A 19161-nucleotide genomic window follows, 5' to 3' on the forward strand; every position below is an offset into this window, starting at 1 on the left:
AAGTGGACAGCCATCTCTAGGTGGCTCCTACAATCATCCAGGATTATGTTCTGAAAGATTGGGTTCCACTCTTTACAGTCGAATTGCATTCGGCTAAGCTTGTGAGTGTTTGGGCTTTTTGGCATCTATCAACTCTTTTCCACTTCACACTTACTCAAGTTTTGCCAGGTGAATATTATGGGCCCCATCTGTTGCCATCTTCAGGCCAAAGGTCTTTCAGGGGCCTGTTTGAGCTACAGTCAGACTTCAGTTTTCTGTTTTGTTGGGTCTGTTGACTTTTGTTTAATGTGTTGCTCACCCCTCAGCTGGACTACTTTTTGACCTCCCTAAGGTAAGACTTTGTTCTTCAATTGACACCAAAGAGAGGATTTTACAGTTACTGCAGAAATCCCTTATTTTTTTCTTTCTTTTTTTTTTTTTTTTTTCACTGCAGGAGCAACCTAAAGAATGCTGTGATTTGCTCTTAGTAGATGAAAGGTTGGGTGTAAAGTTGGGTCATGCCATTCAATTACTACAGAACTATATTAATTTTTTTTTTTTTTTGTAAACTTTCTATATTTCTCAGGTTCCAGATTATGTCACAGTGATTGCCCAGCCTATGGACCTCTCAACTGTTATAAGCAAAATTGATCTGCACAAGTATCAGACTGTGAAAGAATACCTAAAGGACATCGATCTTATCTGCAGTAATGCACTGGAGTACAATCCAGACAGGGACCCAGGAGGTGAGCTGCTGTATTGCTTGCAATTTGTTGAACAGCCCCCCTTGCATTTGAACTGCATTTAATAACTATTTTCAATGAGCCCTCAACATCAACTTGTGAATTCCTCTAGGTGGTTGTACTAAGGCAGGGCTTGACAATTTTTGCTTTGAATCTAGGGGCCAGCTAAATGTTAGGAAGCTTTCTTTTTCTTTTTTTCTTTGTAATCTAGCATAGCATGGGTTGTCAGCACCCAAAGCAAGGTAACTTTTATGGGCAACAGGTTTCATGCAATGCGATTTGACGCATATCAATCATGGCAAAATTGCACCACGTTTTAGAATCCATTAAAAATAACGACGCCTGCTACAATTCCAAAACTCATAGCTGTGAATAGACGCCCTGATTGACACATGCGATTCTGGATGAGTCTTCAAACTCAGATTCGCATGACAGGATAGATGTGTTCCTATTGAGGTGGTTCACAAAGGCAATCCGCACGCATTGCGTTTTGAGTGCCGCTGCAAAAAGTAGGATTGCTATTGACAGGCAATTTGGCATTGAGGCCAGTGGGAGGCAGTTGTGGATGGTTACGGTGGATCTTGTTTTTATTCAAATCTAGTCACATGGTGGATGGTTTTATGAACACCGCGACATAAAAATTGATGAAATGAGACATAAGTTCCACTGTTGCTTACAAGGGGTTTAAAGTAGTTGTCCCCTATGTGCAATTGATAGCCCCTGCGTGGGCGTGATTTGTTGCTCTTGTGTTAATTGTTAGAAATTAATAAAAACCATTGAAATACAAAGTAGTTGGAAAGACTAAAGGTTCTATGCATGAAGGTAAAAAAACCTTCTCTGTGCGGCATCCCTCCAGCCCCCTACCCGGAAATACCAAAACGTGTGTGCAGCTCTGCTGCCTTGTAGCAGTAGTTCTGCTATAGGGAGGTTAAAGCGGAGTTCCACTCAACCTATCAAAAAATAAGTCAGCAGCTACAAAAACTGGAACTGCTGACTTTTAAAATAAAAAAAAAAAAACAGCCACTTACCTGTCCCTCGGTTCTGTGGTGTGTCTCCCGCAGCTCGTTTCACTGGCCGTCCTGTATTCCAGGAGGCCGGCATCTTCAGTGTGGGCACCCGGCTGTGACAGCTTGCGGCTTCACAGCCGGGTACCCACTGTGCGTGCGCAAGTAGCGCTGTGCTTCGTGAATGGACCTGCAGTCTTCTGGGACCTGTCACGTGTCCCAAAAGACTACAGGGAGGGAGGACAACTTCTGATCGCCTAGGCGATCAGACCTGAAGGGGGAGCGGGTACCTGTCAAATTTGGGTACCTCCCCTTAATGGGGAGCAGGGAAGCAGTTCTTAAAGCGGAACATCCCCTTTTGGGTGGAGCTCCACTTTAACATGTCAGCCTCTTCTTGTAGTGGGCAATATTGCAGTAATCCACCCTCTTTTTAGTGTGCAATATTGTTCCATGTCTGTGCACATTGCTAGTTCTCATACCCCACTGTCAAACTAGGACAAATTCTAATCAAGTTTGCTGATTTTCATCAGGTCACTTTTAAGCTTAATCAACTTTTTTTCTTTTTTTTTTTTTTTAACCCTCCTATTGTCCAACCTTTCTCATTCTAGATCGGATGATCCGCCACAGAGCATGCACTCTCAAGGACACAGTTTATGCAATGATTAAACAGGAGCTGGATGAAGAATTTGAAAAGCTTTGCGAAGAACTCCAGGAATCTCGCAAAAAGAGGGGTGAGCCGAATCCTTTTTAGTATCCCTGAAATAATAGAATCTATTTGATCTTTTTCCATCCCCATTGTGTTGGTGAGCCTGTCCACATGGAGAGGAGTCTTTGGTTTTATCCAGTAGAACGTATTCCCAGTCATTTCCTCCTAAAGGCTTGTTCACAGTAGGATACTTTCCAAGAAATGTGCTGCTCTATCCAGAACAGGCAAAATATATAGTTTGGGAAGATATTAACTGATGCCACCAATTTTTGAAGCCTTTTACCTCAAATTTCTTGTTCAAATCAAATGGGTTTTGTACCATGTGTGACCTTAACCCCTATCTGCAGTATAAAGAAAACACTTTTTTGTGTTCTCTTGGAACACAGTCTTACAGTCTCAAAGCCAAATTTAAATCGCCCATGGTCAAATCATGGGTTTGTACATACTCATACTGGACCCTACTTGTACCTGCATGTGGCTGCACATTCTGTATACCCTGCTTTGTACATTTGGGAAAGATGAATACTTTCTTTGAATCTGTGTTCCACACTAAGTAGCTTTTTACCCAAAAATGGTAACAGTCTTGATTTCTTCAACACAGGTTTCTCCTCTGCGAAATATGCACCTTCTTATTACTATGTGCTTCCTAAGAACACAAGTACACTGGATGGGAAGAAAACAGACACGGAACGTGAAAAAGTAACCGCAATGGCATCTGCACCTCCTGTCGCTTCTAGTACACCCAGTACAGGTGTGTTCTGCCTTTATCCTAAATGTCATAGTATACCATTGCAAGAGTAAGAATGCCTATGTATAGTTTTGCCTAAAACAGTTAATTTAAACTTGTAAAATGTTCATCCTCAAAGTTGAACACAAAATCACATATGTGTAAGTTGTAGTAGTAGATCTATTTGCAAACCCTTAAAATTACATGATACAAAGTTTTATCCTCAGATCAAGCTGAACTCCAGTTAGATACGTAGAAGATGCAAATTAAGGCAGCCCTATATTTAAATTCCTTTGTTAATGGACAATGGAAAAAATGAAATGACTGTTGGGTTATACCGCTGAGTGAAGGAGAAATGGAGACTGGTAAACAGTTTATACATACTAGGGGGGGTACAACTGGGGGAATCAATGGTGGAGAAGGATCTGGGAGTTCTGGTAGATCACAAGCTTAATAATGGCATGCAATGCCAAGCTGTGGTTTCTAAAGCGAGCAAAATCCTCTTGTATTAAAAGAGGTATAGACTCCAGAGAGAGAGATATCATTTCCCCCGGTACAAATCATTAGTAAGACCTCATCTGGAATATGCAGTTCAGTTTTGGGCACCAATTCACAAAAAGAACATTGGGGAACTGGAGAAAGTACAGAGAAGGGCAACCAAACTAATATGAGGCATGGAGGAGATCGGCTATGAGGAAAGATTAGAACTGAATTTATTCTCTCTTGAGGAGATTAAGGGGGGATATGATCTCCATGTATAATACATAAGGGGGGATATGATCTCCATGTATAATACATAAGGGGGGATATGATCTCCATGTATAATACATAAGGGGGGATATGATCTCCATGTATAATACATAAGGGGGGATATGATCTCCATGTATAATACATAAGGGGGATATGATCACCATGTATAATACATAAGGGGGATATGATCACCATGTATAATACATAAGGGGGGATATGATCACCATGTATAATACATAAGGGGGGATATGATCACCATGTATAATACATAAGGGGGGATATGATCTCCATGTATAATACATAAGGGGGGATATGATCTCCATGTAGAATACATAAGGGGAGATATGATCTCCATGTATAATACATAAGGGGGGATATGATCTCCATGTATAATACATAAGGGGGATATGATCACCATGTATAATACATAAGGGGGGATATGATCTCCATGTAGAATACATAAGGGGGGATATGATCTCCATGTAGAATACATAAGGGGGCATATGATCTCCATGTAGAATACATAAGGGGGGGATATGATCTCCATGTATGATACATCAGTGGTTCATATAGTGAACTCGGTGTAGAGCTATTCACCCTGAGGTCATCGCAGAGGACAAGGGGGCACTCTTTATGTCTGGAGGAAAAGAAATGTAATCTCCAAACACGGAAAGGTTTCTTCACAGTAAGAGTTGTGAAAATATGGGATAGACTCCCTCAAGAGTTCGTTATGCCCAGCTCAGTGGATTGCTTTAAAAAGTCCTGGATTCTTTCTTAGATACACAAAATATAACTGGATACTAACATTTTATAGGTAAAGTTAATCCAGGGAATATCAGATTGCCTCTCGGGGGATTAGGCAGGAATTTTTTTCCCTGCAGGAGCAAATTGAATCATGCTTTGCTTTGGTTTTTTTTTTTTTTCTTTATCATTTATCATTTTCAGCCAGACTAACTATGTATGTAACATAAAAGAAAAAAGACTGAAGGCCAACCCTGGATAACCCACTCCTTCTACCTGTATTGTGTGGGGTTTCTTTTTTGTGTGTTCTAGGAGCATATGAGGCATCTTCAACATCCCTCTTCTCTACACTGCAACTACAGTTTGCCTTGCCTCTGCAGTACCGTGCTTGGACCCTTCTAGACTGGACATTGCAGGGATAGCCTGGAAGTGACCTTTGGGCGCTGGGTTATGTGTAGGGCACTTTTCAGACTGTTAAAAAGTTAGTCGCTGAGCACTTTCCAGGTCCATTGCACGGCTATCACAGCCTCAATGTTCCTGATGCAGCTGACACCTTGAATCTTGTTGGCTTCTGTTTCCTAAACACTCTGTAAATAAAACACAGGAGGGCACAAATGCTTAGTGCATTACCACCGAAAAGGTTTATTGGATCCAAAAGTCGATTGTATACTCGCAAACCTAGCAGGAAACAAGCATATCAAATATAACTCCAGCTGTGAGGCGATGGCATCTGACTTTGCATGACACAGTTGGAGGGCTAATGTGTATCGGGGGATTTGCCCCCTTTTACAAACATTTTTGCTGGTAATGCACTAGCTGTTTGCACCCTCCTGTGTGTCTTTTTTGCAGTATGTCAAAGATTACCCAATCTGAGGAGAGCTCCATTGCAGGGATACTATTGCCGGAGCGCTGGAGCGTTTGAACTACTTTTCTGTTACATGAAGTCTCTTCTGTCCTTGGGCTCTACTGGGTGTGGCAGTAACTCTGCCCGTTCAGCTGAAATTTTGTTACTAGAATCATGTAAGACTTTATGGCCTGAATTACCCAACTATTAGACTGACAACAGAGGCCTCTTTGGCCCTGCGCTGGATGTAGTGACCAACGTGTCAGGTGTCCAAATTTTGTTCCAACCCAAAATGTACAATCTTAGAGAGGTCAATTGAATTCCATTCTTTACTACTGTGGCAGGTTCCACCTGGTTTTCTGAGGCAGAGCCTTGCTTGGTTTGGGCTCATACTGGGAAGGCTACCAAGTAAGGGTCTGACAAAAGGGGTCCTGTGTGATTCAAAACATTGCATCTTACTGCTGTGATGTGATCACCTAAATAAATATTTGGACATTTTCTTAAAAAATCTGTGCGCTGATGAGATTTACTTTAACTTTGCTCTCATATTGTCACTCGAAGTCCATGTCTCCCCCCTTAATCAGGCAGTGTGGTTTGTCAGAGGAAACTATCCCTATCCATGCAAAATCATAGAGGAGTGGCCTTTTCCTGAAAGAATATTCTCTTAGGCTTTTTGCTGAAATGCTATCCTATGGAAAAGGAATTTAAAAATAAAAAAAAGGTGGGGGGGCTATTCTGGTAGTAGATCCTACCCTTTCAGTCATAAACACCTCACAGTTACTATTGAGGATATTCCCTAAGAATTCTGTTAGGTCTATTGAAGCCCTCTTAAAGGCCTCCCTAACCTTGGCAGGTCCTACCTTGAAACCAGCAATTGCTGCTGTATCTATTAGCCGGTATGTTAACAGTGGGACATGGCAAATGAGCTGGTTGTCAATGAACTAGCTTTGCCCAAACCAATGATTTAAAGTATACCTAGAGGCAAGACTTTAATTTTGGATAGCAGAGAAGATTAGAACACCTGTTTTTGGATTGCTACCTCTGCCCTCGTTGGGAGATGTACACTCAATATTCCCTTCATTTGCAGGAATTGAAGGTAAATCTTCAATGGGACAGAGATGGGGAAAAAAAACACTGACGGGTTATAATCTTTCCTTACTCTATCCAAAATGAAAACATTTACCTACAGTTCTACTTTAGAGTGAGGGTAAATCCGATGTGGTTTTTTTTTTTTTTTTTGCTTTTAAGAATTTTTTTTTTTTTTCCTTCAGTTAGTTGCTGATATAAATCCACCAATACGATCTCCAGTGTTGCCTTGGGATCTCAGCCTGATACTCTGTACCCAAGACACCCTCTTTTGAGTCGATTTTAGATACATTCCATCACATCCCTCATATGTAAGCTTTCCTTCTTGATGGCGTTCTAAGGCCCCTTCCACGTGGGTTGCAGTCTGCTTGCTCAGTGGGAGATGTCCGTTGGTCCATGTCTGCCATACTTATACAGAAGTAACAGACACAGCCTGCTGTCCCCTATGGGTGGTCGAATGTAAACAGACTTCTTGTCATCCTACACCCGACTGCCATCTGATCCGTTCCGCCAGACATGTCCATTTTACACTCTCTGCTCCATAGAGGAGACTCGGAGCACAGGTCCGCCTGAAAAATGGACTGGCGGCCTCAATCAGCCTGCTAATGTAAAAGGGGCCCAGATGGTTTTTGAGCTAAATGTTTTTGAGCTATAGGATTTCAAAAATCCTTTGCGATCTTACACAGGGACAACCTGATCTTGAGACCAAGGCTTTCCTTTTCTACCCAAGGTGGGCTTTCCTTTTCTACCCAAGGTGGGCTTTCCTTTTCTACCCAAGTTGGTCTTTCCACCACAGTGACGATATTGTACTCCCTTCCCTCTCTCCTGCTCTAAACCATTTCAAGAAAGTGCCTCTACACTGCTTGGTCGTTGTCTGAGCTGTCAAGATCTACCTGGGCAGTCACAGCTTTCCACCAAGCTGACCTTTTTTGCCTTTCCTGCATGCACTCGTTAAAGACATCCTGCTACCCACTCCACCATTGCCAGGTGGATTAGACAATGAATGTCTAGGGATTACACCCATAAGGAAAGGGTTTCTCCCTTCCCTATTAGAGCTCATTCCACCAGATTGGTGTCTCTTGGGCCTTGTCATCCAGTATCTGTTCACATGTTTTCCAAGTTTTACCTGACCTCGGCTGATATGCACTTCAGCTGCAAGGTGCTTTTAAGCTGTTTGAGCATTATTTTTGTTTTGTTTAGGTCTGTTGACCATTCTAGTTGTTGCACTCCCCTCAGTCTATGGTTATAGGACATCCCATGGTCTATGAATATGGGTCTTGTACTGAGATAAAGTGAACTTTGACTTGCCTATAAATTCCTTGTCTTGGAGTGCAGTACATGACACAGGTGCCTCTCTTCTGTTCTTTATGATCTCCTTATTGCTTGCTGCAAAACTGAGGCTAGCAGTTACTGTGGTCAGTCAGTATTTTGGGGGACCCTGAGTGGGCATTGGGGCAAGCCCTGTACTATAGTCCAAGACAATGATTTAACCCTTTCCTACCAGGTCCGTACGGGTTTTACACGCACACTCCTGATGTCTGCAGTCACCAGGATTGTATGTAAATCTGACAAGCTGACTTCTGGCTGTCAGATGCAAACAGTCCTGTGCCTCTGCACACACCGGATTACTTGTGCGCGCACACAACCATTTCTCACCGCACACAAATTTTAAGGTTTGACATAGTTTGTTCCCCATAAAAACTACACATTCACCTAATTTTTTATTTTTTTAGCAGCCATTTTCTTTTTCATTTTAAATTGATATTTGGAGGGTTCTCATTGCAGTGGTCATTGGCTTTTTCCTTGATACTAACATTTCTACCTCTTCCCTGCAAAATACAGGAAGGAGAAGATATAGACGGCGGAGTCGCTGGAGCACTGGCATTTGTCCTAAAAGGAAGAAAGTCGCATCAGCTGTTGGAGGTGAAAAAACTGATGAAGCAGAGAGTGAAGTAGACCAGGACCCTAAAGAGTCCAGCCTAGACCAGACTGAAATGGAACTCCTAGACGAGTCATCAATGGAAACCGAAAACTCCAATGTTGACTTCAGCTGCCTAGATAGGGAAGTGGATAGTGTGCCTCATAATGCAGATCCTTCTAAAGCTCAGAGAGGAGAACTTGGGAAAAGACATGAGGAAGTCCCAGCGGCAGCATTAAATGGTGATCTTAGAGACTTAAATGGTACGTGAAGGCATTTTACTGTTGTAATTGGCCATGACTAAAGTGGAGCTCTGCCAAAAACCTAATGATGATGGGACTCTTTTGTATTTGCTGTCTAACATTCATATACTGCACTGTGGTTGTAGGAGAAGAAAGTGTTGGGAACAATAGGGTTTGTAATACAGTGTAATGGTTTTGGTAATTATTGTTAAAGCAGATTTATAGTGTAGCTGAGGGTAGACCGCTTTTCCTATAATGTTGAAGTATGCATGGCATGATGACCAGCTTGGACCAGAGTGTCATCCTCCAGCACTACCGACTCCACCATCACTGCTCCATCTCACATCATTCCACTTCTGGCTCTGGTGTCCTCTATGCCCTGTGATGCACAAAGTAGAGAAATGGTTAGGTTGTAGAGCTTTGGAGAGACAAGACTGCATTTATCTAGCAAAAAAAAACCCCTCACCTAGCAATTTTTAATTCTAATGTATATGACCCAGTGATGTCCTTACATGAGCAAAAGTTATATTATTGGGCACTTACTGAAGAGTAATTGAGTGCCCAATTATATAACTTTTGCCTCATGTAGGGAATTCACTGGGTCATATACATTAGAATTAAAATGGCTAGGTGAGGTTGTTTTTTTTTTTTTTTTTGTTTTTTTTTGTCACACGTGCGGCAAAAACACTTATGCGTGTTAAAAAGGACATGTGACTCAAACGCAACACAGGTGTGTTTTTTTTGTGTTTTTCAATGGGAAGGGGGGGGGGGGGGATTGGTGTGGTTGTAAACAGTATAAAAAGTGAATACTTGTGAGCTACTATGAATGAGGTGTTCAATATAGTATTAGTAATAGTAAACTACCTAAATATTGCGCTGGGTGCGCTGACACTTTCACAAACTCACTTGATTGTGTATTTAATAATCAATTATATATACTTATAATGCCGCGCTCCTACTATAAATACTTAATCACATAGTGTATGTCACTCATATAAATAAATGAATAAATAAAATAATAAATAATAATTAATAAAAATTAATGTGACATATAAATAAATATAATTCAAACCATTATTGTGCTAAAATATTTAATACATATTTTAGCACAATAATGGTTTGAATTATATATATTTATTTATGTCACATTAATTAATTTTTATTAATTATTATTTATTTTATTTATTTATTTATATGAGTGACATACACTATGTGATTAAGTATTTATAGTAGGAGCGCGGCATTATAAGTATATATAATTAATTGGTGTGGTTGTGTTCTGTTTTTTCTTCTGCTTTCATAGTAAGCAAAAAAGGGGAAGAAAACGCGTTACCATGTACTCCAATGGTGCATTTTTGGTATGGTAAAAACAAATCCGCGTGAAAGCGGTCCTAGTGTTGTGATACTTTTATGGCTGTTTTATGATCGTTCCTCTGAGCTGAATGATAGAACACTGTTGCACATGATAATGTCGTCGATGATGCCTTCATATTCTATCAGTACCCTTAGCACAGTAACACGCACAATTGCTGAAGAGACCACTGGGGTGGGGTTTTGAAAAACTCTGCTCTGCCGGTGACTTTTCAAAATTGCTAGTTTTTAATTTTGTTTTAATGCTTTAACTGATCCGTCTGTTCAATTTCAATATTTTATTTTAGAGGTGTGTGTTTTGAGAATGACCCGTGGAAGACAAATGCAAGTGGAACAGCAGAGCCTTGTAAGCGTGGATAAAATAATGGATGTCCTTTCTGAGCCTGTTCCAGCGTTCCACGTGGATCACCAGAGCCTGAAGGCAAGTTTCACTGTTTGTGTATGACTTTATTACAATTACATCAGCATGGCACTTTGTATGATCTTTTATTACTTTGACCAATAAAAATGTGTAAGGGCCATCTTTTGCTAATGTTTTTGAAAATGCTAGTGACCTGGTAGTGTGTTTTTACCTAGATCAAGCATTTAGCAAGTGAAGTCCGATCTTCTACCTTGCATAATTGTCCCAAGTCAGTCACATGGACTTAAGAAGTATAGCTGCCAATACCGTATTAAAATGTTTCTCCCCTCAGAAGTGGGCTAAGTTGCCTGAAGGGAGAGTGTTGCAAGGCTTGACTGACAGTTATAGTGCAGAGGCACATTTATGACTGTATATGTAGCCTGCATTACAGAAAAGGGTTTAATTGTGGGTTTTGTTTTAGACCTTGAACATCATACATAATGTATACATTTCCAAACCATTGTGCAATTGCAATATAATGCGGTATTTTTTATTTTAGGATTTGTTAGAAAAAGCTGTGAGTAGAACAAATGGATATAATATACTGCAACTTGAAAAGTTATATGCCGTGCTGAGCCAATGTATTTACAGACATCGCATGGACTACGACAAGTCTCAGCTGGTGCAGGTATAGTATTATTATTATTATACAGTATTTATAAAGTGCCAATAGTTCGCTCAGCGCTGTACATTACAAAGGGGGACAGAACATGTGACAGAACAATACCAATACAATGCAAAACATGAGGGGATCGAGGGCCCTGCTCTTTCGAGCTTACAATCTAGGAGATAAAGTTTACTTTGTGAGTAATGCGTCCCTTTTTAAGCAGTAAGATTTTACAGAGGTTGTGTCACTGGACTTGGAGTGACCTGAAAATAGGTAAGTATACAGATTTTTCTTACACAGGTTAGTAAGCCTGGGAGGGGGTGGTTTTAAGAGTAGTTGGGATTACCCCATAATTTCACTTTAATGTCCATTGTTTCGTAATTTAAAGTGGTTGTAAAGGCTAAAGGTTTTTTTTTTTTATTTTTTTTCCTTCATGTATTCTATGCAAGAAGGTAAAAACCCATGTGCTGCTAACCCCCCCCATAGCCCATGAGGCTGATCTCAACACAGTGTTGTGCATGGGGAGCCTTGCCTCTACTGGGTCTCTTTCTCCTTATTGGCTGAGACGCAACAGCGGCAGTCAATCGCAGCCAGTGGGGATAGGAATCGGTAGCGAGCATGCTTTTAGTTCCCCCATAGCAAGCGGCTTGTTGTGGGGGCACTAGTCAAGGCAGAGGGGTGATGAGCGCCAGTGGGAACCCTAGAAGAGCATTGGGGCTGCTCTGTGCAAAACACATAGATTTGAGAAGTATGACATGTTTGTGTTTTTTTGTTTTTTTTTTTTTAAGCCTTTTAATGTCACTTTTTTTAAAAAAATATTTCTGTGGCAAGGAACAGGGGAGGATGAAAGCACAAGAGCTTGCATTGTGAAGAACGGTACCTTTTTAGTAAAGTAATCCCCCCAACTCCTTAGTGCACCCTACCTGGTGAAATACATTGAAAATGTGTTCGGTCCTCTTACTGCACATGCATGTCCTGGCTCTATTTATTCCTGTGGGTGAGCCATATTCATAATGGAGCATAATGCAGCCCACCCATAAGAATGAAGGGGATTGGGCGGAGGAGGTTTGTGCTGCCATAAAAGTAGCAGCTTATAATAGAATGTGCATCAGCCAGTCATGTTTGCTTAGGTTATTTGTGTGCATTCAAAGGTTGAAAGCCATTTCTTTTTTTGGTCTGTTTAAATATATATAGTAAAATGTTTCTGTCCAAAAAAATATCTGTTTATTCTGCAAGAAATCAAAGTAACTTGAAAATGTGCGAGGAAGGCAGGAAGTTGGCTTTGTCTTCATAACATAGAAGGACAGGGGTTTTAGGTCACCCAGAGCATACTACAGACAAGGGGAAGGTGTTCTGTAGTTCTAACATACTTCTGTCCTAGGGTGATATTGCTGCACCTCTATAGGATACAGTAAGAATTGTTATCCAGAACAGATGTTATGGGCAGGATCACCAGGGCAAATTGGAGGAGGGGGTCTTTAACGCCCGGTCGTCAATCTGTTGTAGGCTGGGCAGGGCACTCCTCGTTGTGACTGGGTGTCATATGATGTCCTGTCAAAATGAGCCAGGCACTCGGCCTGTCACCGGCTGTGTCCATGGGACACAGCTGATGACATAGCACTACACCGGTCAGTTGCCAGTGTCATGTGACCAATCACAGCATCACATGTCAATTGTATATAATGGATGGCTTCCTGTCATGCCATTCATTGTATACAATTATGTTGTTGGCTGTGACTGGTCACATGATAGAGACAGGGCCCATCACCGCCCATCTGTATTATGTGATGAGCTTTGCCCAATCACAGCTAATCACAACCAAAGACTGAATCCGTTTCTTTCAGTAACAATGATTGTAAAGATCAATGAAATACATTGGTTTTAGCAATCATAATGTGTTAAAAAAGATAAAAAATCCTGATCACTTGCCCAGAGTGGTTCAATGTTACTATGGTAACGTATTTCTATTTCCACAGTGTTGAAAAAAAAATAGTACAAAAAAGAAAAAATAATGTAATGGAAACATTTGAAAAAAAAAAAAATACAAATTAAGTTTTGTTGTGTGGTTTTTGGTTTTTTTGTTTTTTTGTTACATACGGTCACCAGTCCGTGTCTCAGATCACTGCCACACCAATTATATAGTAACGCTGTACTGGACTGGTCACTGTATTTTTTTTGTTTTGTTTTTTTTGGTACATGCATACTTTGTTCTGTGGACTCTTACAGACTAAATAATATACACTAATTTGGGGTATTTTCACCAAAGAAATGTAGCAGAATACATTTTGACCTAAATTTATGAAGAAAGGTTATTTGCAAAATTTTATAACCGAAACAAAGAAAAATGCATTTGTTTTTCAAAAGTTTCAGGGTTTTTTGTTTAGCAAAAAATAAACTGTGGGGCTTAAATATCACCAAAAGAAAGCTCTATTTGTGTGAAAAAAAAGACACAATATGGGTACAGTATTGCATGACCGCACAATTGTCATTCAAAGTGCGACAGCACTGAAAGCTGAAAATCGGCCTGGGCAGGAAGGGAATAAAAGTGCCCAATATTGAAGTGGTTAAAGCGGAGCTCTGCCCAAAATGGAAAGTTCTGCTTTGACTGCTCCCCATTAAGGATTGGCACCTTTGGGGAGGGAGCAGGTATCCTAATTTGACGAGTACCTGCTACCACTTCCGGTCCGATCACCTAGGCGATCAGAAGCGGAAGGTGTCCTCCCTCCCTGTAGTCTTGTGGGACACGTGACAGGTCCCAGAAGACTACAGGACCATTCACGAAGCGCAGCGCTACTTGCACATGCGCAGTGGGCACCTGGCTGTGAAGCCACAAGCTATCACAGCTGGGTGCCCACACTGAAGATGCCAGCCTCCTGGAATACAGGACGGCTGGTGAAACAGGCTGCAGGGGACACACCACGGAACTGAGGGAGGTAAGTGGCTGTTTTTTTTTTTTTTGTTTTTTTTTTTTAAAGTCTGCAGCTACAGTTTTTGTAGCTGCTGACTTTTATTTTTTTGACAGGGTGAGTGGAACTCCGCTTTACGTAAAACTAATGCAGTCACCTCTTTGTAAATTTAGGCCAGAGTAAGCCCCCACCCCCAATGTCCAACCTATACTCCCATCATACCATAAGACTGTTATCTCCTAATGTATGGTCATTTTATTGCCAGATTCCATTATTTATATGCTGCTTAAAACCCTACTCCATAATTGTTCATAGCCCTGTAATCTTTTTTCTTTTTTGTTTTTTTAGGAAATGGGACAAGAAATTTCAAATTTCAGGATCTAAGATCACAACTGTATCGATTTTTTTAACTTGCCTTAATGTGTTTTTTAATATATGCAATGTTTACTTGTACATATCTGCTGTAATATGTAAAAGATATTGGGGCTATTTTCATAGGCTATGACATTGTACTGTATATATTTATGTTGCGGATATTTTACTTTTTTTGAGTGTACTAAAGAGAGAGCAGCAACACTGCAGTCAAACGTGGGACATTTTAGGCCAGCCAATCACAGTGAATCTGTGTTTAAAGTGTGTATATTGGCCACCGATGTTCATTGTAAACACCTAGAGATGCCTGCTGAGAGAAACCTGGAGTCTTCCAACTGGCCACTAATCTTTTCAGGTCAGCAATGAAGGAGTTGATCCTGACTTGCTTTCTGAGCAATTGCCCTGGAACAAGTATTCGGCAAATGAAGTCGGCACCCCTGATTTGCTTAGTTGTTCTAAGTGACCCAATTGGACCCAGCTAGGCAATGAGAATTTTCATAAAAACATGTTTTTCACAGCAGAGCTTGGGAAGCTCAAACCTTGAGGTGCTTCAGTGACCAGCTGGAACTTTGTCCTGTACAGTGAGTGCTCCCCACATAGAACTGAGAACTAGGACTCCTCTGGCCCTGGTCTGCACACTTCTTTATGCAAAGTGCTGGCTGCAGACATTTTGAATGTTAATAGATTGTAATACAGACCACTGGCTTAGCCCTGTGATTACTATTCACAGACCACAGGGAGGGAAATGAGGCAAGAGGGTTAGATTTGCAAAACTCTTTGTCTGATCATAATAAAATGGAGATTGTTTTATTAAGGCTACAGCCGATCACTTTTATTTTAGTCTTGTACAGAGTGCGGAAGGTTTAGAACACATTTGTGTTTTTAACGCTTGATTTTTAGATGTATGTTTTTAAGGTGACATCTATTTCAGCATAGCCCTGTAGTGGGGACATGGGCAAAAATAAAAACATTCAAACTTTCCTCTACCTTTTAAAAAAAAAAAAAAAAAAAAAAAAAAAAATAGAAAATCAGTGGCGCTGTTGACCTTCCTTCCTGTCTGGGGAAAGGTTGTTGCTGGGACAATAAGGGGGTACGTTTTTTATATTTAAAAAAAAAAAAAAAATGCAGAACTGTAATGCAGGCCATACATGGTTTGGATTCCGAAAATCGGAAACGTCGTTCATTCACTAATCCGATGGTGCCATCAATGCTTTTGAAAATCAGCCAACCAAGTCATAAAGTTCACCCCACATACGATGCAAAACTTCTGTTCCTTCCAGGTTACGGCTTATGCGCATATTCTTTACGGAAAAACGATTGTAGGATTTGACCATCGTTGAGTCGAAAATCGATTTTCCAACATGCCCGATTTCCAAAAAGGGGAGGAACCACAAAAATCATCCGGTGCCATTGATCTACTAACAGTGAAAATCTGGCAATTATTCTTAGGTCTGATTTTCGGACGAAAAATCGGTCGATTTTTCAACCCATGTATGGCTGGCCTTAGTCATTCATTTACATTTGTTCTGTGTAAATGCCAGCAAAAACAAATGTAATGTGGTTATTTTCCTGATTCACACGATTCTCATTAATTATTTTCCTGATTCACACGATTCTCATTAATTATTTTCCTGATTCTCATGAATTTCCTGATTCACACGATTGTCATGAATTTCCTGATTCACACGATTGTCATGAATTATTTTCCCGATTGTCATGAATTATTTTCCCGATTCACACGATTCTCATGAATTATTTTCCCGATTCACACGATTCTCATGAATTAAAGTATATGTAAACCCTCACCTTGTTAAGTTCAATGTAAAAACAGAAATAAGAGGCAAAACTTGTGTACAGATGTAAAAAAAAAAAAAAATTATAAATCCCCCCCCCCCACCATTTTATATAAGTGATCACTAATCCTCTGTTCTCAGCTGCACACAGAGATGGGGGGAGGAGAAACAGTATCACACTAGTCTTCCCAGTGAATGGCCGGGGGGGCACAGCTGCAAGTCGGAAGCAATACCAAGAGGACAGGCTACTTTTATCATACAAGTGCATAGTACAACGGGCACACATCAGGAATATTAAATGTTGGATTTACAGATTCTTCAGACATCTGACGTGGAGAGAGAAATGCCTAGTAATAGTCCATTTTGCTGTCACACAGAACAAATGTACAGTTTCACATGGCAGCTCTGATATATTTTTTTTTTTTTTTTTAATACACCCTAGTGAATGGAAGAACCCTAGAGGCCTTGTTCACACCATACATGCAGAGAAACTGATGCACAGATTTCACTTGCAGAGACATCTGTTTTCATGCGTGCCTCAATAAGTTTTGTACACGTTGCAAATTGCTGCTCAGAAAAAAATCCGTATGTGATACTAGTGGTGTGACAGGGCACATAGAGACTGATTCCCTTGTGCCCTTGCAGAAAAACTGACATCTCTGCACCATGGTGTGAACAAGCCTTAAAACCATTGGGGTTTCTAGTAAAGCGCTGAGCAAACTGTTGGCGCTATATAAATACTGTATAATAATAATAATAATACTTTAATAAAAAATTAGAATTTTTAGAAAGAAAAAAAATTCTTCTTTCAGTGTACATAAGAGTACTGGGCACGGAAAAACACAGCCAGTTCAGCTTTAGGGCCTGTTCACACCGTGGTGCAGAGCCATCAGTTTTGTGCCCTTTAGTGCTACACTGGTGCAACTAAATCAATTTTTCTCCGTGTCCCGGTCACACCACAGCCGTAGTGTTGTTTTTTTTTTTGTTTTTTTTTTTCCTGCACAAGAATCCACAACGTGTAGAAAACTCATTGACACGTGCATTTAAACTGATGTCTCTGCAAGTGAAATCTGCACATCAGTTTTTCTGCACGTATGCTGTGAATGAGGCATTAGGTAGGGTCAATTCAAATGAAGATGCTGGTAAACATCGTGACCTACCAGTCAAGGCAGCCAGATAGGAAATTTAAATGAGATTGAAATTAGAGCCATTTGGTGGGTAGGCTTTAAAATGCTAGTTAAAAAAAAAAAAAAAAATTTTTTTTTTCTTGTAACTGGCATATGCCAATGATGGCCGATTGGTTGTCTTCTCCTCAAAAGACAATTGGACCATAAATCTTAGGAGGACAAGCCTTAGCTTGCTTTTTCATCAGTGGTGTCAAGTTCAGTGACACGCTCTTTCCCCATCCAGAACATCATTAACCTGTTCCTGCCCAGTAGCACAAAGGTGGCTGAGCGAGCAGCTCGTCCCTCCCGGTGGACGCCATATGGCGTTCTTTCAGGCATGCGCTGTTTGCCTGACAGCAGGGCCGCTCTGCGGCGCGATCTGTCACCAGTCGCGTACCTCGACAGAACTGTGAACTGGCCCTGTTTCCAGTACCATGTGACCTGCTGTGACCAATCACAGCAGGTCACATGACAGTTGTATACAATGGATGACTTCCTTTCATGCCATCCATTGTATACTAGTGTGTCCAGCTGTGTCATGTGATTAGCCATGGCCAAATCACAGCTAAGCACAAAAAAAAAAATCCTGAATGAATTGATGTCATTCAGGTAAATGCTTGCTTATAGCAAAGTAATTCTTTCCTATAAGCAAATTGTGTATAAAAAAAAAAATACTGATCACTTCCCCAAAGTAGTACAATGTTACTATGGTAACATTATACTACTTTGGTCATAGTGAAATATGAAAAAAGAAATCTTGAGAAAATATAACAAATGAAAACTAATAGGAAAAAATGTAAAAAATATTTTTTTTTCGTACTGTCACCAGTGTCCCATGCCAGTTATATGAGCACGCTGTACTGCACTGATGACAGTATATGTAAAAAAAAAAGTGAACATTTTTTAATTTTCCGAAAAATTATGACAAAAAAAATTACAACTTCAAAAACTTGACATGCCTGTTATGAAATACGTCTTATTGGCCTGGGCAGGAAGGGGGTATAAGTGCCCGGTATGGAAGAGGTTAAAGCTGTATTACAAGACTGCTTTGCTCCAGTATATAGAAATGTACATGGTGTGTATGGCTGGCAGAGGATTATTGACGCAAGTGGCAACAAACCAGCTTTCTGTTTCATCTAGAAGTGTATATAAGCATCTGTATTTTTAATGAATGTCAATGCTTTGTGTTCACTGTTACACGACTATCATATTTTTGTTTCGTTTTGTGTTTTTTTTTTTCCACTGAAAGTGTTGCTATTCATAGAAGTCAATGAAAGCGACTGATATCAATAGTGTGTGCTTCAAGAGGGAGGTCACAATAAAGCTGGTCATACAAACCTCAATTTCTGTCATTCCAATTTCTGTGGGCTTAAAGACAGAAATGAATAGACTTTTACACCTGTGCTAAACGGTGTGGCTGGGGGAGGGGGAAAATCTTCAATGCCACCTGCACACTCATGGCTGTCATAATACCTTTAAGTGTTACTAAACCCACAACAGTAAAATCAGTCTGTATATGCAGTAAAGCATGCTTGTTATACTCACTGTGGAACCTAAGGGGTTAATACTCTGCATTGTGTAAAATAAAAGCTGTTTGATCCTGACTTCTCTGCCCCTTCTTGAAATGACCACCTGATACAGACTGAACCTGTGGTCAGATGCACATGCTCAATTTGGTGTGTATTGCTAGAGGGTTTTTTTTTGGGAGGGTGCATGTGATCAGCACTGTCCAGACAGAGGTCAGAGGTTTCTCATCCTAGAGCAGAAAGAAAACTCCTCCCACAAGCTTTAACCAGTGCTCTGCTG

At 40.5% G+C, this 19161-nt stretch overlaps 1 protein-coding gene across 1 annotated transcript in view; it reads left to right on the forward strand.

Annotated features, from left to right (window-relative positions):
• The window catches only part of ATAD2 (ATPase family AAA domain containing 2), a 64677-nt gene extending 45718 nt beyond the window's left edge, over positions 1-18959 (forward strand). Inside the window, exons 22-28 of the mRNA XM_089677532.1 lie at positions 566-725; positions 2335-2457; positions 3034-3183; positions 8423-8761; positions 10399-10532; positions 11011-11139; positions 14373-18959. Coding sequence (XP_089533658.1) covers positions 566-725; positions 2335-2457; positions 3034-3183; positions 8423-8761; positions 10399-10532; positions 11011-11139; positions 14373-14408 — 1071 coding nt within the window. The 3' untranslated portion in view covers positions 14409-18959. The remainder of the gene's footprint in view (positions 1-565; positions 726-2334; positions 2458-3033; positions 3184-8422; positions 8762-10398; positions 10533-11010; positions 11140-14372) is intronic.
• Positions 18960-19161: the final 202 nt, after the last annotated feature.

The sequence above is a fragment of the Staurois parvus genome, unplaced genomic scaffold (assembly GCF_062004578.1).
Source record: "Staurois parvus isolate SC_StPar_1 unplaced genomic scaffold, SC_StPar_1.0 ptg000187l, whole genome shotgun sequence".
In the NCBI taxonomy this organism is placed as follows: Eukaryota; Metazoa; Chordata; class Amphibia; order Anura; family Ranidae; genus Staurois; species Staurois parvus.